The sequence below is a fragment of the Dermacentor andersoni genome, chromosome 4 (assembly GCF_023375885.2).
Source record: "Dermacentor andersoni chromosome 4, qqDerAnde1_hic_scaffold, whole genome shotgun sequence".
Lineage (NCBI taxonomy): Eukaryota > Metazoa > Arthropoda > Arachnida > Ixodida > Ixodidae > Dermacentor > Dermacentor andersoni.
This window is the reverse complement of record NC_092817.1, coordinates 90,575,899-90,594,313: the sequence shown is the minus strand read 5'-3', so window position 1 is coordinate 90,594,313 and position 18,415 is coordinate 90,575,899. Positions and strand designations below refer to the sequence as shown.

Sequence of the window (18,415 nt, the reverse complement as noted above, 5' to 3'; positions counted from 1 at the left end):
AACATTTTTTTGCGTTAGTCCACCAAACGTGGAGTATGTAACAGGATGGCAAGCAGACGCTGAGTAGACGACGCGGCGCGGATGAGCACATCTCGAGGGGCATTCGGCCTTCCTATTGGCTAAGAATTCGTGTAGCTTCTACAGTGCTGCAACCAGGCAGCTATTTTACTCCTTGGCACCAACGCCACATGCATTGCATCCGTTACAAGCAGTCAAGCGTGGACACCGGCATAAAACACTTTCGTACGAAAGTTAAAACTAATTCCTAGCTTCGAGGGTCCTCACCACGTACTACGTCAAGTCACCGATGTCGCCTATGAAATAGTCTCCGCCAGCTCTACCGTGTCATCTGGCATAACCTCATCTCGCAATGTTCGCGTCGCACGGCTAAAGCCCTACCCCGTTATTCGTGATGGTCCCGATTGACGCGCCGGGACGGGCCTTTCTCCGCCGGAGCTCGTGTTACGGTGAGGTGAAGAAGATAACGACGACTGCTCCGAAGGCGACGACAAGTCAACACAGCCTGGCTGGGCTCTGTTCCATCTCCGCAAATGCTCTGTATATTTAAATACATCTTATAAATTGTTTTATGCGTTTAACATTATTAAGAACCTCAATTGGGTCATCATAAAAGTCAAGGCTGGGCTCTCTTCCGTCTCCGCGAACCCTCTGTATATTTAAATACATATTATAAATTGTTTTATACGTTTAGCATTATTGAAAACTTGAATTGGGTAATCATAAAAGTCTAGTCATCATCATCATCATCATCAGCCTGGTTACGCCCACTGCAGGGCAAAGGCCTCTCCCATACTTCTCCAACAACCCCGGTCATGTACAAATTGTGGCCATGTTGTCCCTGCAAACTTCTTATTCTCATCCGCCCACCTAACTTTCTGCCGCCCTCTGCTACGCTTTCCTTCCCTTGGAATCCATTCCGTAACTCTTAATGACCATCGGTTATCTTCCCTCCTCATTACGTGTCCTGCCCATGCCCATTTCTTTTTCTTGATTTCAACTAAGATATCATTAACTCGCGTTTGTTCCCTCACCCTATCTGCTCTTTTCTTATCCCTTAACGTTACACCTATCATTCTTCTTTCCGTAGCTCGTTGCGTCGTCCTCAATTTAAGTAGAACTCTTTTTGTAAGCATCCAGGTTTCTGCCCCGTACGTGAGTACTGGTAAGACACAGCTGTTATAAACTTTTCTCTTGAGGGATAATGGCAACCTGCTGTTCATGATCTGAGAATGCCTGCCAAACGCACCCCAGCCCATTCTTATTCTTCTGGTTATTTCAGTCTCATGATCCGGATCCGCAGTCACTACCTGTCCTAAGTAGATGTATTCCCTTACCACTTCCAGTGCCTCACTGCCCATTGTAAACTGCTGTTCCCTTCCGAGGCTGTTAAACATTACTTTAGTTTTCTGCAGATTAATTTTTAGACCCACCCTTCGGCTTTGCCTCTCCAGGTCAGTGAGCATGCATTGCAGTTGGCCCCCTGAGTTACTAAGCAAGGCAATATCATCAGCGAATCGCAAGTTACTAAAGCATTCTCCATTAACTCTTATCCCCAATTCTTCCCAATCCAGGTCTCTGAATACCTACTGTAAACACGCTGTGAATAGCATCGGAGAGATCGTATCTCCCTGCCTGACGCCTTTCTTTATTGGGATTTTGTTGCTTTCTTTATGGAGGACTACGGTGGCTGTGGAGCCGCTATAGATATATTTCAGTATTTTTACATACGGCTCGTCTACACCCTGATTCCGCAATGCCTCCATGACTGCTGAGGTTTCGACTGAATCAAACGCTTTCTCGTAATCAATGAAAGCTATATATAAAGGTTGGTTATATTCCGCACATTTTTCTATCACCTGATTGATAGTGTGAATAAGGTCTATTGTTGAGTAGCCTTTACGGAATCCTGCCTGGTCTTTTGGTTGACGGAAGTCTAAGGTGTTCCTGATTCTATTTGCAATTACTTTAATAAATACTTTGTAGGCAACGGACAGTAAACTGATCGGTCTATAATTTTTCGAGTCTTTGGCGTCCCCTTTCTTATGGATTAGGATTATATTAGCGTTTTTCCAAGATTCCGGTACGCTCGAAGTCCTGAGGCATTGCGTATACAGGGTGGCCAGTTTCTCTAGAACAATCTGCCCACCATCCTTCAACAAATCTACTGTTACCTGATCCTCCCCAGCTGCCTTCCCCATTTGCATAGCTCCCAAGGCTTTCTTTACTTCTTCCGGTGTTACCTGTGGGATTTCCAATTCCTCTAGACTATTTTCTCTTTCATTATCGTCGTGGGTGCCACTGGTACTGTATAAATCTCTATAGAACTCCTCAGCCACTTGAACTATCTCATCCATATAAGTAATGATATTTCCGGCTTTGTCTCTTAACGCATACATCTGATTCTTGCCAATTCCTAGTTTCTTCTCCACTGCTTTTAGGCTTCCTCCGTTCCTGAGAGCATGTTCAATTCTATCCATATTATACTTCCTTATGTCAGCTGTCTTACGCTTGTTGATTAACTTCGCAAGTTCTGCCAGTTCTATTCTAGCTGTAGGGTTAGAGGCTTTCATACATTGGCGTTTCTTGATCAGATCTTTCGTCTCCTGCGATAGCTTACTGGTATCGTGTCTAACGGAGTTACCACCGACTTCTATTGCACACTCCTTAATGATGCCCACAAGAGGGTCGTTCATTGCTTCAACACTAAGGTCCTCTTCCTGAGTTAAAGCCGAATACATGTTCTGTAGCTTGATCTGGAATTCCTGGAAGTCAAGTTCTGTTTTCTAAATTTCAGAATGGTTATGTGGACTGAAATAACAGGCTTTAAATGATTCATTCAGTTTACCTGATTTCGCACGTGGCACTAAGCGTGGTTCAAGGTGCAACACTTAGGTGACGTAGAAGGCTGATGTGAAATGAAACTGCCGTCGCGCACTTCTGTCTTCCCGCGGTCTGTTGACTTCCCATGGTCTGAGCTCTGCGCAGCTCCCAATCCAACACAAAGACACTTTAGCAGCAGGGGCGTGCCCGACCGTCTTATTTAGCGGTATGGGGAAGCTTTACGACACTCCACCATGTGACAGGGAGGTTACATCAAGTGCCGTACTTCGGGGTTCCACGTGCGTAGTCACGTAAACTGAACGAATAATTTTACGCCAGTTATTTGGGTCTGTATGGCCATATTGAATTGATGAAACACGAGACTAGACTTTTACGCCGATTCTCTTCAACTTTCTAATATAAACTTGTGCCGTAAAGTTCGCTTATAAAAAGTGAATGCTTTATTTATTCGGTTAATAGATTGCTTTCATTTTTCTTGCAAACGATGCCAGCCTGGGCAGATAATTCACTTGTAGCGGCGTAATTCGGGTAAACTTAGTAGGCTCTCTTTCTAAGCATTCGAACTAAAAAAAAAAGAAAACAAACATCGACAGAGTCCAGGAAAGGTGATGTATATCTTAGCGCACACGTGATAAAAACTCTGCGCCATAATATAGAAGCAAGCAAGCAAGAAAGCAAGAAAATCTTCGGAGTGGGCAACTTTCCAAGGGCGCCGATGAACCACTGCTACAGCAAGTTGCTCGGAAGTTCAACAAACGCCTTCACAGCACAACAAATATTCGTTTAGAACACACACGCACACGTGCACGCACACGCGCGCGCACACACACACACACAGAGAGAGAGAGAGAGACAGACAGATAGACAAGCGCGGGCGCACACAAACAATATCGAGCCTTTTGTTAAGCGGAGTTGCTTACTACTAGCGACCGTGACGGGTGCCTTGAACGCATCATCGTTTATGAGGCAGAATGCGCATATGTACGTAGCGCAATTGAAATCCGTTGTATCCACAAGAAGCGTTTACTTTCTCATTACCGCGCAGCCGCTGATGTGCGAAGTCGAGATTTCTGGTTCTTTATTTGTTTTTTCGCTCCCTCAGACGGCCGGCGCCGGCGGATGGATGGATGGATGGATGTTATGAGCGTCCCCTTTGGAACTGGGTGGTGGGTTGCGCCGCCAAGCTCTTGCTATTATACTGCCTAATGTTCTACCTAGGTTAAACAACAAAACAAGGAAAAAAAAACACTATGAACTACCACACCCAAATTTTCTTATCCCCTATTGCGAATTGTGCTTTTGTACGTCTCCGTTTTTTGTCGTTTCCCTACTCTTCTTCCACCAATCCTCCAATCGCCTCTTACTAATGCTTATTGCAGACATGTTTATTTTTCCACTGCTCCCGCTGAACCGGGCTTCAAGGAGGCCAGTGGTGCCTAAATCGAGCGCTGGGTAGACGTCTTCACATTCTAATCAAACATGCTCCATCGTTTCCCAAGCTTTACCGCAGCAAGCACATGCTTCTTCTTTCTTATTATATCTCGCTTCATAGGTGCGTGTTCTAAGACATCCCGATCTCGCTTCGAAAAGTAATGAGCTTCACTTTGAGTTATCATAAATTGTTTCTTTCCTGATTTCGTTTTTTTCCACTTAAGTAGTTACTCATGGCAGGTTTCTTTCCCATTGCCGCCACCCATGAGATTATTTCAGCCTCTCTGACTTTCCGCTTGACCTTCTTTGTTGCTGTGTTGCGCGAATGCGTGTAGGCGTGCGCCATCTGTTGGTGGTGCAAGGAACACAGGGGAGCGAGCTGCGCGCCTGCTCCGCTGTCATTGGTTGCCCTGTTCGGCAAGAGAACAGCCAGGTCACAACCACGGTCGCGAAATCCGGCGAAGTTAGCAAAACTTCGATTTTGACAAACCTGTGAATTCGCCGAATTTCGCCAAACAGCAACTAAACCCCGAAACTCAATTTTATGTAGCATGGCACCGCAGGGTAACTCAGTGCAGAAACAATAATGTCTTGAAAGGAGAATTTGTAAGCATAAAAAAGTATCTTCAACACTCTAAAACTGGTACAGCGCAACACAGAACACACTTTCGGAAAATCTCAGGCACTCTTTACTTTCAAAGTAGCCCAAATAACTTAAGTTCAAGAAACTTAAAGAAAAAAAAAACAGCGTGCTTGTTCACTGACGGAACGGTGCATGGACCTACTGCTTCTTCCTGGAGTAAGATTGAATGTAGAACACGACGAACCACACGAAGAACAGGATCGCGTGCGCCACCAAAGTCCACACGAAGAGGCCAACATAGTTCCCCTCGGCAAACACCATGCCGACGGACTGCACAAACATGAGGACAAACTGCAAGATCTGCATCATGGTCATGTACTTCTTCCACCACAGCAGGTGCTTGTAGGCTGGACCGAGCGCCGCGAGGAAGTAGTACGCGTACATGAACACGTGCACAAACGCGTTCAGGCACATTATGAACATCTCGTGCGACTGGCCTCCATAGGCCACGTTCAGCCACATGTTCCAGGCGACGGTCACATGGTGCACGACATGCAGCGCGCTGACCTGGTGGTTCTTCTTACGCAGCACAAAGAACACGGTGTCGGCGAGCTCGAAGACTTTGAACATGTAAAACCACCAGGACAAGTGCACGATCTCCAGGTTGGCTGGAGAGTCGGTCATATCCAGGTCCTGCAGGAAGGTGTAGCCCAGGTCCCAGTAAGCGAGCTTCACGAAACGACACACGAAGAACGCGCTGAGGAGGGTGGCCGACAGGTTGTAGACGAGGATGCAGGCCTTCAGCTCGAACGGCTTGCGCCGGGACATCCAGCGGGGACCGGCCACCTTGACGAAGTACACGTACGCGGCCGTGATCACGAGGAGTGGCAGGGGACTGTCAGTCAGCGGCCAACCTATGGTGCGATGGTCGCGCTTCGGCAGCCATACGCGACTGGCATCGTCAGAGAAGAAAGGTGCATGCGAAGCCATTTCGGGCGACATCGTGCGTAGGCCACGCTGAGCGAGTAAGAAGGCTGGTTCCTGCAAGTCCGGTTCCGAGATGAGAGACCTGCAAGATCACAAAAGCCTACTGCTCACAGCCTGCTTTTCTTCCCAGCAGTTTCAGCACGACCCGATCGAACGACGCATTCGGTAGTGACACGTAAAAACACTGGCGGCTTTTCTTGATACTATTTCTCTGCTATAGACACCCGCGTTTTCACTCATTGGGCCATTTGGCGCTTTTGCATCATAAATAAAGCTGTCAAGGCGCGCGTCAGCCCATGGGAAAGGTGGCGGTCCCAACGGTGAACTGAGCACAGTTATCAATTTATTACATTTCTGCCTATAGTTGTGCACGTATCGCTAGAGGAAAAGTTTGATCCTGTTGCTGCCGGACGGAAACGCCGGTTTAGCCTTGACAGGTAGGGATAACTTTGGCTATTCACCTCGATTGCAGATAGCAGGTTTGACTGAAAGCCGTGAATAATGAGTAGTGCGAGCAAAAGCGGAAATACATTTAGGAGTGTCTACACAGCCCGTGAATGAGCAAGATTCCGAAGATGGAAAAATAAATGACGAACGCATCGGTAAACACCTCACGATTGTACCACCGCACAGCAGTGGTACCGTGCATTATTCCACGGGTGGCACGGTGGTAGGGAAAACGTTCCCGTATTCTTCGCTCGTGACAGCTAGAGTTCGTAGGCGCTGTCGTTTGAGACGCTGCGCCTCTGGTCTCAGATTTTCCGCCGGGTTTCTTTCGAAATACTCTTTGAGGAAGTGCTTATCGAAGTACCGATTGGCTCCTGCGTAAGGGCAAGGCCAGTGGCTTTAGGAGGTGTTGGCAAAGCGCAGTAGTAAGAGGAGGGCCACCCATGAACATAGTGCCAAGCTAGTGCGCAAATAACCACTTCCGAAACATGCTAAACGGAGTCATGGACAACAACCGGGATTGGTTGTTTATAATTTTTTTTCATGCTTTCTGTAGTATTGCAAATGAGATTGAGCTTGACCAGACCTCAGACATCGTGATACAGGAGGGAAGTACGCTCATCTATAGTTTTCTGACTGCTTCCAAACGCCCAGATTGTTGCTGCAGTTCGACCACATCACTTTCTTGTTGGATGGATGAATGGATAGCTGGTATTCCTGCCGCCTCACTATGAGAAGGTAAAGAATTGGGAGCATGCCAATAACTTCAAGATAGATTTCAACAAGAGCATGTCCAACGAAGTGAATGTTGAGTGGGGGCTTAGTGGCAAACGCGTCCTCCTACCAGCTGCACATTGACGCAGGGGCAGGAGTTCTATACCTGGCGGCAGTAATGAACGTTTCTTTTATTTCGATAGGAATTATACAGCACTCGAGGCGTGTTCCCGCCTTCGACGCTACTGCCACCGTAGTGCTCTCACGGTATCGACGGCGCATGCGCAGCCCCCGGCGGAGGATTAAAAGCATAGAGTTTCCTACAATTAATATAGGGAACCCTGGCGTTGCGATCGTTCAGCCACCACGTGTACTCCTCGAGGCGGAAGGCGACGCAACACAACCTACTGAGCACCAAGCCACGGTCCAACACAGGATCTTATGATTGCCGGGACACGCGAGGATAGCAGGGAACGCAGAAGTGGACAAAGTAGCTCGAGGCTATACTACAAGCCGAGCTCCCAGCGAACCCGACCTCGAAGAGCCCTCGCCAGTCACCAAGGGATACTCGGCCATTCTAGCACATTACAGAGGGATCAGAAAGATATATCCACCCCCATCTAAATCTCTAACTATAGGGCCGAGGCAGTCGACTGGAGACAACTCCAAACAGGCACCTTTCCCAACCTATACATACTAAACAAATTGCACCCTGCACGATACGCAGACAAGTGCTCCTAGTGCAACATGGAACTCACCTTCTATCACGCTACATGGGAATGTCAGAAACCAAATGCGATTCCAATAATTACAAACCCAAGTGCGTAGCAATGGGAGGCACTGCTAGCTAGCGACCGCCGCGAAGACCAAATCGGTCTAGTGCAGCGAGATCGCAAGGCAGCTGAGGCCAACGGAGCCTCTAAGGGAACCGACCCTACTGCGACCACTTGGGAACATAGGCATCAAGACTGAAGATCCTGGCGGGCAGCCGCGGAACACCTCTGTAAATAGAGCCAAACAAAGTTTTACAACAACAACAACAACAACGGGAATGATTGGTAGTACATGGATTTGTCTGATGTTTGTGACTGGGGCTTCAGACGTTCTTGTGGCTTTGTTTATTGCGCTTTGTCTGGGCCTAAATTGGCCTGAATTTTGAAGCAAATTATATGTTTTTTTTAATATAGAGGGTAACAAGACTTTGCAAGCACGCATAATCGGCGCCAGTTGCAGTGTTGCTACTTGTCTATGCATCCGTGGCGTAATAGTTTCGATATTGTTCTTCTGTGCTAGAGGTCCTGTGTTCGAATCGCGCCATCGGAAAATTTCAATGCTATTCCTTTAATTGCATATAAAGCAGGAATTTCTTAAACACGATCACTTTACAAAGTCACGAAGCCATATACCGCCATAAAAACGAAGTTTCGGTAGATGACGCGATCCGACTCTTGCGTCGCATCACGAATAGACGCAATGGTTTGCGTGAAGACTGCGCGATCCGTCTCGTGCAGGCGTACGCGATAAGCCGCATAACGTATGTTGCCCACAACCTTAAGTGAATAGGGTGCGAAAAAAACAAGGTCGAATGCATGATACGAAAGGCTTTTAAGAGGGCGGTCGGCGTTCCACTCAACGCGAGCACCGACAAGTTTCTGAAGCTCGGGTTTCACAACTCACTTGACGAGTTAATCGAGGCGCACGACATTGCGCAGTACGAACGATTATCGAGGTCAAAGGCAGGTCGATGCATCCTCGAGTCGCTCGGCATCGCGTAGCACACTCAGCATGGAGAAAAGACGACGGTTCCCGCCACTGTTCGCGATAGCTTGATCATCCCGCCGCTTCCCAAGAACATGCACCCGACGCACCACGCCGGGAGACGCAACAAAAGAGCAAGCGACCTTCAGAAGAAGTTTGGTATGAGCAACGAGGCGGTGAACGTAGACGCGGCGCGATATGGAGGAGGGAGAAGCGTACACGCGATTGCGGTTGTAGACCGCCCGGGTAAGTGCTTCGCGAGCACTACAGTGACCACGGGACACACGGAGGCGGCCGAAGAAGCCGGAATTTGAGACGGGTCCGTCCGGCACGCCGCAAGGATCCGCCATATCACCATTACTCTTTAATTTATTTCTACTGGGTCTACCCGAGAAATTAACAGAAGCAGAAGCATTGCATCATAGTCTATACGCGGATGACATCACCTTCTGGGTTCATTTCATCGGCCTAGCACTGGCCACGGTGCCTAGCGCTGCGATCGTGATCAGCGACTCGCAGGCGGCAATTTGCGGCTTCGCGCGCGGTTGCGTCTCGCGGGAAGCGGTCCGCATACTCCAAATTTGTGACGACGGCGACTCGTCATCGCCGTCGCAACCCCAAAATTCTACAGTCTTCCTCCTCTGGACCCCGGCACACACCGATGTCCCGCTCGCGGGCAACGAGGCGGCCCACGCCATGGCTCGAGGTCTCACACGCCGAGCTGCCGCAGATAATGTGGCCGCCACCCCCGCCCCCGAGAGCGGCAATGCGGCAATCGGAAATGCGGCAACAAGAATCACAATGGGCGTGGGGCGATCGCTTGACAACGTTCAGAGACCTCACCCAACACTACAGACTCCAAAGACGCTCATTCCCGCCACCACACGACAAGTTAAACAGGAATGAGGCCGTAACTTTACGCTTGCTCCAGACACACAGCTACCCTAGCCCCGCGGTCCTACAACACTTCTACCCAGGTTTATATCCAACAGATGCCTGCAAAGCTTGCGGACTACGAGCAACGCTGCGACACATGCTCTGGGAATGTGCCGGCAACCACGGTAATGGGACCACATCCGTTCGCGACGCGTCCGTAATCGCGGCCGTTACCACAGTACGGGAAGCCTCGAGCTCGCTTCTCCCCGACGCCGCCCCAGCTGCGGGGGCCGCCGGGGACCTTCTCCATCGGCGTCGCCGCCGCTGGAACGCGGCTCTCAAAAGTTCAGAGTTGGCAGACCAGCTCTGGGCCGTCCGGCAAGCCAAAGATGCAGCCCGAGTCCAAGGACTTCGAGCCGCCACCTGAGGCCACCACAACGAAACTGCCGGCCATTCATTTATAAAGTTTCTTCTCTCTCTCTCTACCTCAATTGACGTTTGTAGGCGATGTGCATCGGAAGTAAGCAATACAAAACATGTTTTGGAAAGTAAGCCCTTCGCACAGAGGCGCCTAACTGTGATATGCAGCTCCCAGCTTGATGGTGTTTCGTGACAGCGGTTTTATTTCGAACACTTTAACCATGTCGTGTTTGTCGGTCGCCTTCATTGGAAAATTTGTAAATATTGGGTGAAAAGTAGTTTTGTCAGCAACAATTTGAGCAAGTTATCTTGGTGTCCCGGCGTCGAGCACATCAAGGCTTTGCGCTCGCACAGTGTTTCAGCGGCATTATTCACAGACTTCTCCAAAGGGGAATTCATGTGCCTTCTTCTTGCGAGAAGAAGCAGCGACCGCCAACGAGCTCTGGCGGTCACTGTACGAATTCCTGGATAATCCTGAGGCTCCAGCCACTGGCACCAGGCTTCCTCATCTCGAGCGAACCAGCGAGAGCATCAGACCCCATGATGTAGATAATGAAGTCCCCCTTATCACTGTTTCCCTTACCTTCTCACTCTCTCAACTTCCCAAGTCAATTCACCGCAGCCCCTTAAGGGCAAAAATGTGAATGAAGACGTGTAAACAACAACTTCTTGCGAGAAGAACTTGGATGAACTTATCCAATGTGTAGAGAACTCCTAAAAGTTGTCCAGATTGGTAGTTCAGTCCACCGCGGCCCTGGTGCTTTATCAACCAGTCCGAGGGCGTCGACGCGTTGGCTTTGATAAAAGGCTAGCGCACTCCTCACATTCGATGTTTTCTTGTACAGCTCTTGCCATGTAGCCGCCGACCATAGGTAATGCTGCGACATCTGGAGTAGGAAGCAGGGGCTGTTCTCGGTTGAGTCGCTCTGTGAGCTCTCTACGTGCTTTTGCAGGGAATTCCTCTCTTATTCCCTTCCTTGTGTTTTTCTATTGCGGCAGCATCGACAAGCAATAGTTACCTTCTGCTGCCATTATGTTGCTCGTAAACGACGACGACGCGAGGCCGGTCTTCTCAATACCCGAGAGAACAGCAGCTCGGGCGTTCGTTTGATCATTGGAGCCTGCTGACTTCCTCGACCAGCCAAAAAACGACTCGATTGGGTCAGACCACACTTTCTTTGTTGAAAGAAAATAAAGCACATGTCTTCAAGAATATATCGAATGCACTCGACATTTGAACGAGTTGTCAACACCGGGCTTTCGTAAAACTCCTTGGTTAAGAAGTTTTTCGCCAGGCACTGGTTTCTAAGATTGGCCAGGTAGTCGAGGAAGCTTGTTTGAAGCCAGTTTAGCCATTCATCGCTTGTAGATTCGAGCTGCTTGAAGTCGGCGTTGTTCTGATGCATGTGCTGGGTACAATTTCTCACGTCCATGAGCATGAACCAGAGGTGCACGGTGTCCTTGAATACAACCGTGGGTCTGACACCCGCGAAACATCGCGTGTGTGGCCCGCTTGCTTTTGCAGGAGCTTCAGTGCAGCTTTCACGAGAGGAGGAAAAACTTCAATTGCTCTTTTCATGTTCATTTTTTTTTTCAATATTTGTGAGGAACACGTGTTTTCTAGTCAAATACCTAACTGGCCTTACACGGCTGCCTTGCTGGATTTTGTAGTCTCTTGAAGTCGTTCGCCATTATTTCGCCGCTTTTCCCGACGTCACGCGACAAAAACTACAATCACACGTTTTTTGATCAAGTGGCCCTGATCGAATGCTAGAAAAATCTTTCGATTCGGTTGTCCAGTGGGCTCAATGCGATGCCTAGGCTTGCGTTGCATAGAAGTTGGAACGCCAAGACGTTGATTTTGTGGTTTCGGTGACAACGCGCACGACAAAAAATCTTATGTCTTCAACTTCCTTCAGGACATGTCGCATATAAGCGCATGCAGCTCGTGGCCACTGTAATTTTTTGTGAAAAAGTAGGTCACGGGTATTTTGAACGAAAGTGAAAGGTTGTTGAGGACGAAGCACAGAAGCGAGTTGGCCAGCACAGGTTCATTTGTTATTTCTCTAGGAAAGCTCCCAACAAAGTCTACTTCGCGAATGAAGGCGTCCCTTTGCTTGTGATAAAGTAGCCGCTGTTTCACGCGCATTTCGTCTACAATTAACAAGCACACCCTGGCTTGCGATGAGGGGAGAGAAGCGAGCTCGGTTGACAGCCTTTGCTTCACGAGTTACGTCACGCCAACTTCTCCCCATGATGAGCCCGTAAAACGCTCCAGAGTGCTTCGACTCGTTAGCCGGAGCATGCCTGTAGTTCTGATATGCTCGTATGCGCGAGTGGAGAGGTTACGCAAAACCACAGCATGGCGCACTGTCAGATCAGACAACGTTGGTATCTTCTGCCGGAAATTCGGAACTTGTTCTACTAATACTGACGCAGCCAAGTATTTCTACTTCGCTTTCTCGACAACGTAGAGGAATGCAGGAACAAAGCACTCTTCCTTGAGCTTTTGTATTTCTAGTTTGCCATTATCGACGGTATTCTTGAACCGCTCAATACGCGCATGTAAGTCTCGTTCTTTACGTTTCTACTTTCGCTTGTCCACTGTCGAAACCGAGAATTGTGAGGAAACCTGCACTACTCTGTCCACCTGCACAGTCGCAGTGACGCAGCGCTCGCTGGCGCCATTATTCACGGCTGGCAACGGTTCGGTAGCGGTGCAGTCCGCGGGTGATGAACCGTCAAAAGCGACGTCGCCGAACGGCAAGTCGTTGAATGGATGCGGACGTGACTCTATTTAGTAGTCATGAATAACTGCTCTTCGCTTCGACAGTGGTGGGTTCATTAGCAAAGCGGCCTCGCGCTTTTTCACTGATGCCTCGCTTCTCTCTCCTTTTCTTTTTAGGAGACTGCAAGTAGGCCGGATATTCTCCGGAAGTGGTAAGGACAGCTTCTTTCTAAGTTTGCGAATTTTACAACCTTCCTTGAAGTCACAAGAACTGAAGTGTCGGCTGAATACAGTCGAGTGGCCCGACTTCGTATTCGGTGCTCAGTTCCCTCAACAGACTTTTAGCCATTTTGCGCGCAGTTCCCGATCGATTGGTATTTCGTGGAACGATATTCCCGGCCTCCATTGTTTTTTTTTCATAACTTACAGCGTGGCACGCAGCAGTGCGGCATATTGTCGGATGCAGGGACACCGCAACCGACTCCACACTGCAGACTGACAACTCAGTGGGTATAAAAAGAAAGGAAAGTAACAAAGAAATGGTAAGAACTATGTATCGTAAATCACTGATTTTAAGTAGCACACCAATATACATTCCAACGACGCCAACAACTAACACGTGGTCACGGAAAATCTAGTAAACAAACGGTCACTTCATTTGTAAACACTTGTCGCAAAATGTGCCATGCATTCCTGATATTTCACGTAGAAAATATAAATCAGCGTACTGCTGTCTCAAAACGCCCATGCTTACGTGCAGCCAGCACGACGCAAACAGCACAACTCTTACTTGAATGGTCGGTTTGTGTGGGTGCTTCGATGCCTCTCGACGTCTAGCTATGTCTGGTATGCGATAGCCTGTATGGGGCGCGAGCGTATCTCGCGGAGAAAGAGATTCTTGATTCGGGTGTGAAAGGTGGGGCTAAGTGCAGCGCGGCAACTGCCTCTCAATAGAGTACACCTAAACCGCACTCCACAAGGGGGAAGGGAGAGAAAGGTTGGGTGGCAGCAGCAGCCACAACAGTGGCATGATGCCTAGGCGGGTCACGGGACAAAAGCGGTGGCCTAAATCGAGCAGGACGGGAGAGGGCAACGGACGGTCTCCGCTGCACCATTTTGCGGGCATGAAAAAAATATAGGAGGCTATGTCACATTTAAATATGCAGGCTAGATTTATTTAGTTCAAATGTATAGCTTTACATAACCTATATCCGCAGCTGTATGGCCTAAAGCGTGTATTATAGTAAGCTCTGTAGAGGTAGTGCACTTTTCTATTTGAGAATGGTTCATTCAGACTATATTTGTGCATCATGTGCATATTCGCTTCTTTTGTGTGCATCATCGTGGGTTGCCTTTTGGTCAGTTTAATAAGGTTTTAAAAGTTGTGCTGGTGTTTCGACGTAGTCTTGATGAATCATATAGATTGAGCAGGACAACGGCGAAACACCTGTACGCCCGTCGTGTCGGCAGCATGGAATTTGATTTGATATTTAATTATAAAGTTTCCTTTTTCCTTGTACCAGTTTTGAAACTTAAGTGTTCTTGAAAATTAACTTTTAGGCCGTCATTACTCTGGCAGCTGCTCCGTTAAAGACTGCTTGCTTTACAAGCTCGATGGGTCGTTTTGAAGACATTGGCATCAACCATTTTATCCAATGTTTCTTCTAGAATTGATGTTTCCCTCTTCGGGGAGAAAAAAAAGGGAAAGGAAGGGAGCTTAACCAGTTTACAGCATGGTTTGCTACCGTACACTAGGGGAGGGAGAAGCAGGAATACAAAAATTGGTAGCTTCGTTGCACATTCACTAAAACAAGTCCATAATGCGCACGGCCTTTTATAAGGTGCAGTCTCGCTCAATGGGCGTGGCGAGGACAGCGATAGCAAGCACGCGATGCCTGTGCTGAACGTAAAGGGCTCTTCACAGCTTACCAGGGGTCATAGGTATATCTGACGTTACGGTGAGGCCGTATGTGCCAGACAGCGTCGTTACCGCATGGTATATTTCGCGAGCGAAAGCGCGACGCGCGCCATACGCCCGCGCCACCGCCAACGCGAGAGCACCTGCACGAAAGAACTACAAACGCAGTGAGGACTCACCCTCATCTGCCTATGAAGCGCGCACATCAAACCGGGCATGGCGCTGTTCGAGTGCAGTGATGCGGGCCTCGTTGCAAGATGCGACTGTGTCCAAACCGGAAAGCGCATGCTGGCCGCCGCCCCGACCGCTCGCCGAGGTGATGCCACCAAGATGATGATGATGATATTTGGCATCCCCTTTGAGACGGTGACAAATATTCAACCAGAAAGCTTTTGTTAACCAGGCATGCTATACATGCTTTCATTCTAGCATTTTTGTATGCATCTCCTCAATTTTTCTCCTCAGAGCTACTCTGCCTACATTGTAGCGCTACCTATGTATGTAACGGATCCGATCGTATCAATCTCGTTTCTCATTTTTGAACGAAACAGCGTTGAGGAGCTCGTGTCGCAGAAAAGCCGGTGTCGTCGGCATTGCCATCGGCGGCGTTGGCCGTGAACGAAAAATGGCGGAAGGCAATTCATAAATAAAAACAACTTGCAAGATGGGCTGGTTGGGAATCAAACCAGGGTCTTCGGAGTGTGAGACGGAGGCGCTACCACTCAGCCATGAGTTCGATGGTTCAAAGCGGTACAAAAGCGCCTCTAGTGAATTCGGTGTTGCCTTAGAAACGTGCCGTAGAAAGTTATACTGCGGTGTATGTCGGTAATTATGAGCATTTAAATTACAGAAGTTGCAGTTAAACGCGTAGCGAAGTACGTTTGCGCTACATTTCTTCTGCGCTTGGCGCACACGCAGAGCCATCTTGCGGCAAACACAGAAGACCCCCTCCTCGCTATGTATGGCGCTGCCCCGACAGGTGGAGCGCCACTCGCCCGCTTCTCCCCTTCGTCTCGTTTGAGCGCACTGGGGCCGTGCGGGGACCGGTGCGAGGATGCCGCAATACCCTTGCGTTTAATAAGTTTTCTCGCTCTCTCCCCTTACAACTTCCAGCGTGCGTCGTCGAAAACTCGTGTTTAGGCGACGCGGCTCCTCTTTCCGCTCACAGCGCGATTCCTAGGTGCAGCGTCCGATGCGGGGCGCCTCTGACGTGATCGCTGCGCCGTAGCGCGTCTGGTGGGAAAGCGCCCCCTGCGATGCGTGCCGTGCTGCTGGCGAGGAGTCATGCGTCTGCGTGGTGCTCCCAAGCGAGATAGAGGACGATCCCATCGAGGCGTCAGCCCCATGACCGCGTCCGCCTTCATGGCGCGTCGCGTCCCGGCTGTCCGTGCCGATCACGACGTTTGGCTCGCGTAGATCATTTCTCCCTGCGAGACACCGAGTTCCTTGGTTCACGCGCACGTTTCGTTGCAGAGCCGAACGCTGCGTTGCTCGGCGCTCACCGCGTGATTGGTGAATTAGTGGGTGGTGCGAACGGGGTGCCATAACGCTATCGCGTTCCAGACTTGAAGGCAAAACTTAAGCGTCCTCCAGTTTTTCCACCAATACTATATACGTATCTGGCTTATCTCGACTGCTGGCCGGTTGATGCTTCCGTCCACTTAAATCCAAGGGCTTCTGGAAGGAGTAGGTAACGCACACCTGCAGATGCGCCAGATGAAGCGCAGACGGCAACACCATCGGGTGGCGTTCTCTGACCATTCCCTTTCAGCTCTGAACGCCTCAAAAAACAGCAAAGTCGCACCATCTCGCGCGGGTGCAACGGAATTAGAGGTATGATGATTGCGGGACGCACGTGCGTTGGACAAAATTTTGGTGGAACCAGTCATGAAATATTTTCCTGTTAAAAAAGTTGTTGCTCGGAGCATTTTGCAGGCGGCTGCCAATGCAGCATTGTCTTGGGTTCCGCAAAGCGTTGTCAAGTTGACCAATGTGTTTGTTTAAATACGGTATTTTTTTGTATTACGCGAGTACGGTGAACTAGAATAACAACATGAGAGTGAGTGTGTTTGACTACAGCGACAACACGATGACTACGGTAACGACAATATCATGAGTTCTACGAACAATAGAATTCATATGAACGAGTTGCATGGAAGTGCGAGAGGCATAAGAAATGCAGAAACTAAGTGCTCATGGACGGCAACAGGAAAAATCACTTGGAGGACACAAACAGGTGACTTGACTGCGAAACCGTAACACAAACTGAAGCTCATGTCCTTTTATAGTCGACGGGATGAGTGGCGTGGTGCACTGCTCACCTTCGCCGAGCCGCGATGACGCGGCCATACAGGAATTTGTGCACCCGGATAGAGTGCGCCTCGCTGTTTGATTAAGCGGCCGTGAAAGTGCGTTACGAGCTTCGGGAGAAACGAGGAGTTGGCGCGTTGTTGTCGGTGGCGTTCGAAAATCGGCGATTGTTGGAAACTTTTTCAATCGCTGTTTGAACGGATGCAACCACCACCGGGTGTTCTGCTGCCGAGATACCGTGATCTTCTGACGTATTCCTCCTGGCCTGAGCGCAGGTAGCACGCGTGAATGTGAAACGAGAGTTAGGTTACGAAGCTGGAATGATGATACAACGACCACCACGGCATCACTCAATGGACAGCAGACAATCTTGGCACATCCTCCGGATCACGTTGCCGGACATTAACAACGTCCGCAGGACTTACGAAAAATTCCACAGAACGTACTAATGAACGTCTGTAAGACTGTAAGGCCCAACGGAATAGGGGATATGCGAAATTCCGTAAGCAGGCTTTCCCACACACATAGTTTGGCCGAACCAAGATGGCGGTCGTCGGGTTCGAATCGTAATTACGGTGTCAAATAGCAGACTGCTGTCACCATCCCTCCTGCCTTCCCTCCCTCGCACCATCCAAGCTTTAAAAACGCATGTCTCAGGTTTAACAAGGCTATTAGCTGGAACGCGGCCATTTTGGTTAGGACAAGTGAGCTGTGTGGGAGTGCCTGCTTACGGAATTTCGCATATCCCCTATTGTACGTCCGTCTATATGCAACGAGACAGAGGTAACGAGACAAAGCGTGCTAATGAACAAACCACAAACTAACTCGCAGCCTCTGGCCGAATGCGAAGTTCTACGAGGTAATACGTGAATCTCGGAACTTGACGTAAGTATGCCTACAAGCCAATAAAGAGAAGGTCGGCGCTATCACGGTACTGTCTATTCACGTAAACTCTGACGGACAGGTACGGCGTTACTCGTGGTGTCGGCAATGCTTGTAGCCGGCAGTGCAGGGAGGGCTTGAGGTGGTGTAGGTGATGGACGGTGGAGACGGCGGCGGCGGTGACGTAGCGCACTAGGGTCGCGGGCCGGGGCTGCATGGTGGTTGTCCCAGGCACCCATACACGTCCGGGCCTGGCGCTCTGCAGTCAGCGCTGGCACAGCCGCCCTAGCTAGGGTCACGGCTGCTGATTGCTGGTAGTCCGGATTGCCTGGCAGTCTTGGACTCGGCTCATGTGCAGTGGGGTCCGGTTTGTTGCCGTGGTCGCTGGCTCCGGGCTGTTGAGGTCTCCAGGGATGTCAAACACACAGCTCGTTGGATAATGGCAGCCGTCTCTTTTCTCCGTCTGTCTTCTCTTCCACATTTGCCTTCACTTCACCTT

The 18,415-nt window shown here is 49.4% G+C and overlaps 1 protein-coding gene and 1 pseudogene across 1 annotated transcript; both read right to left on the bottom strand.

Annotated features, from left to right (window-relative positions):
* Window positions 1–4,907: 4,907 nt before the first annotated feature.
* Window positions 4,908–5,878, bottom strand: LOC126536812 (very long chain fatty acid elongase AAEL008004-like). Its single transcript, XM_050183815.2, has one exon. It carries the CDS (start codon window positions 5,876–5,878, stop codon window positions 5,075–5,077), a length of 804 nt encoding a protein of 267 aa, XP_050039772.1. The 3' UTR covers window positions 4,908–5,074.
* A 4,351-nt stretch (window positions 5,879–10,229) lies between these two features.
* Window positions 10,230–18,133, bottom strand: LOC126536811 (uncharacterized; annotated as a pseudogene).
* Window positions 18,134–18,415: the final 282 nt, after the last annotated feature.

Bases quoted from the DNA above. Each gene is read 5' to 3' on its own strand.
- LOC126536812 (XM_050183815.2), bottom strand. From the start codon at position 5,878: ATGTCGCCCGAAATGGCTTCGCATGCACCTTTCTTCTCTGACGATGCC.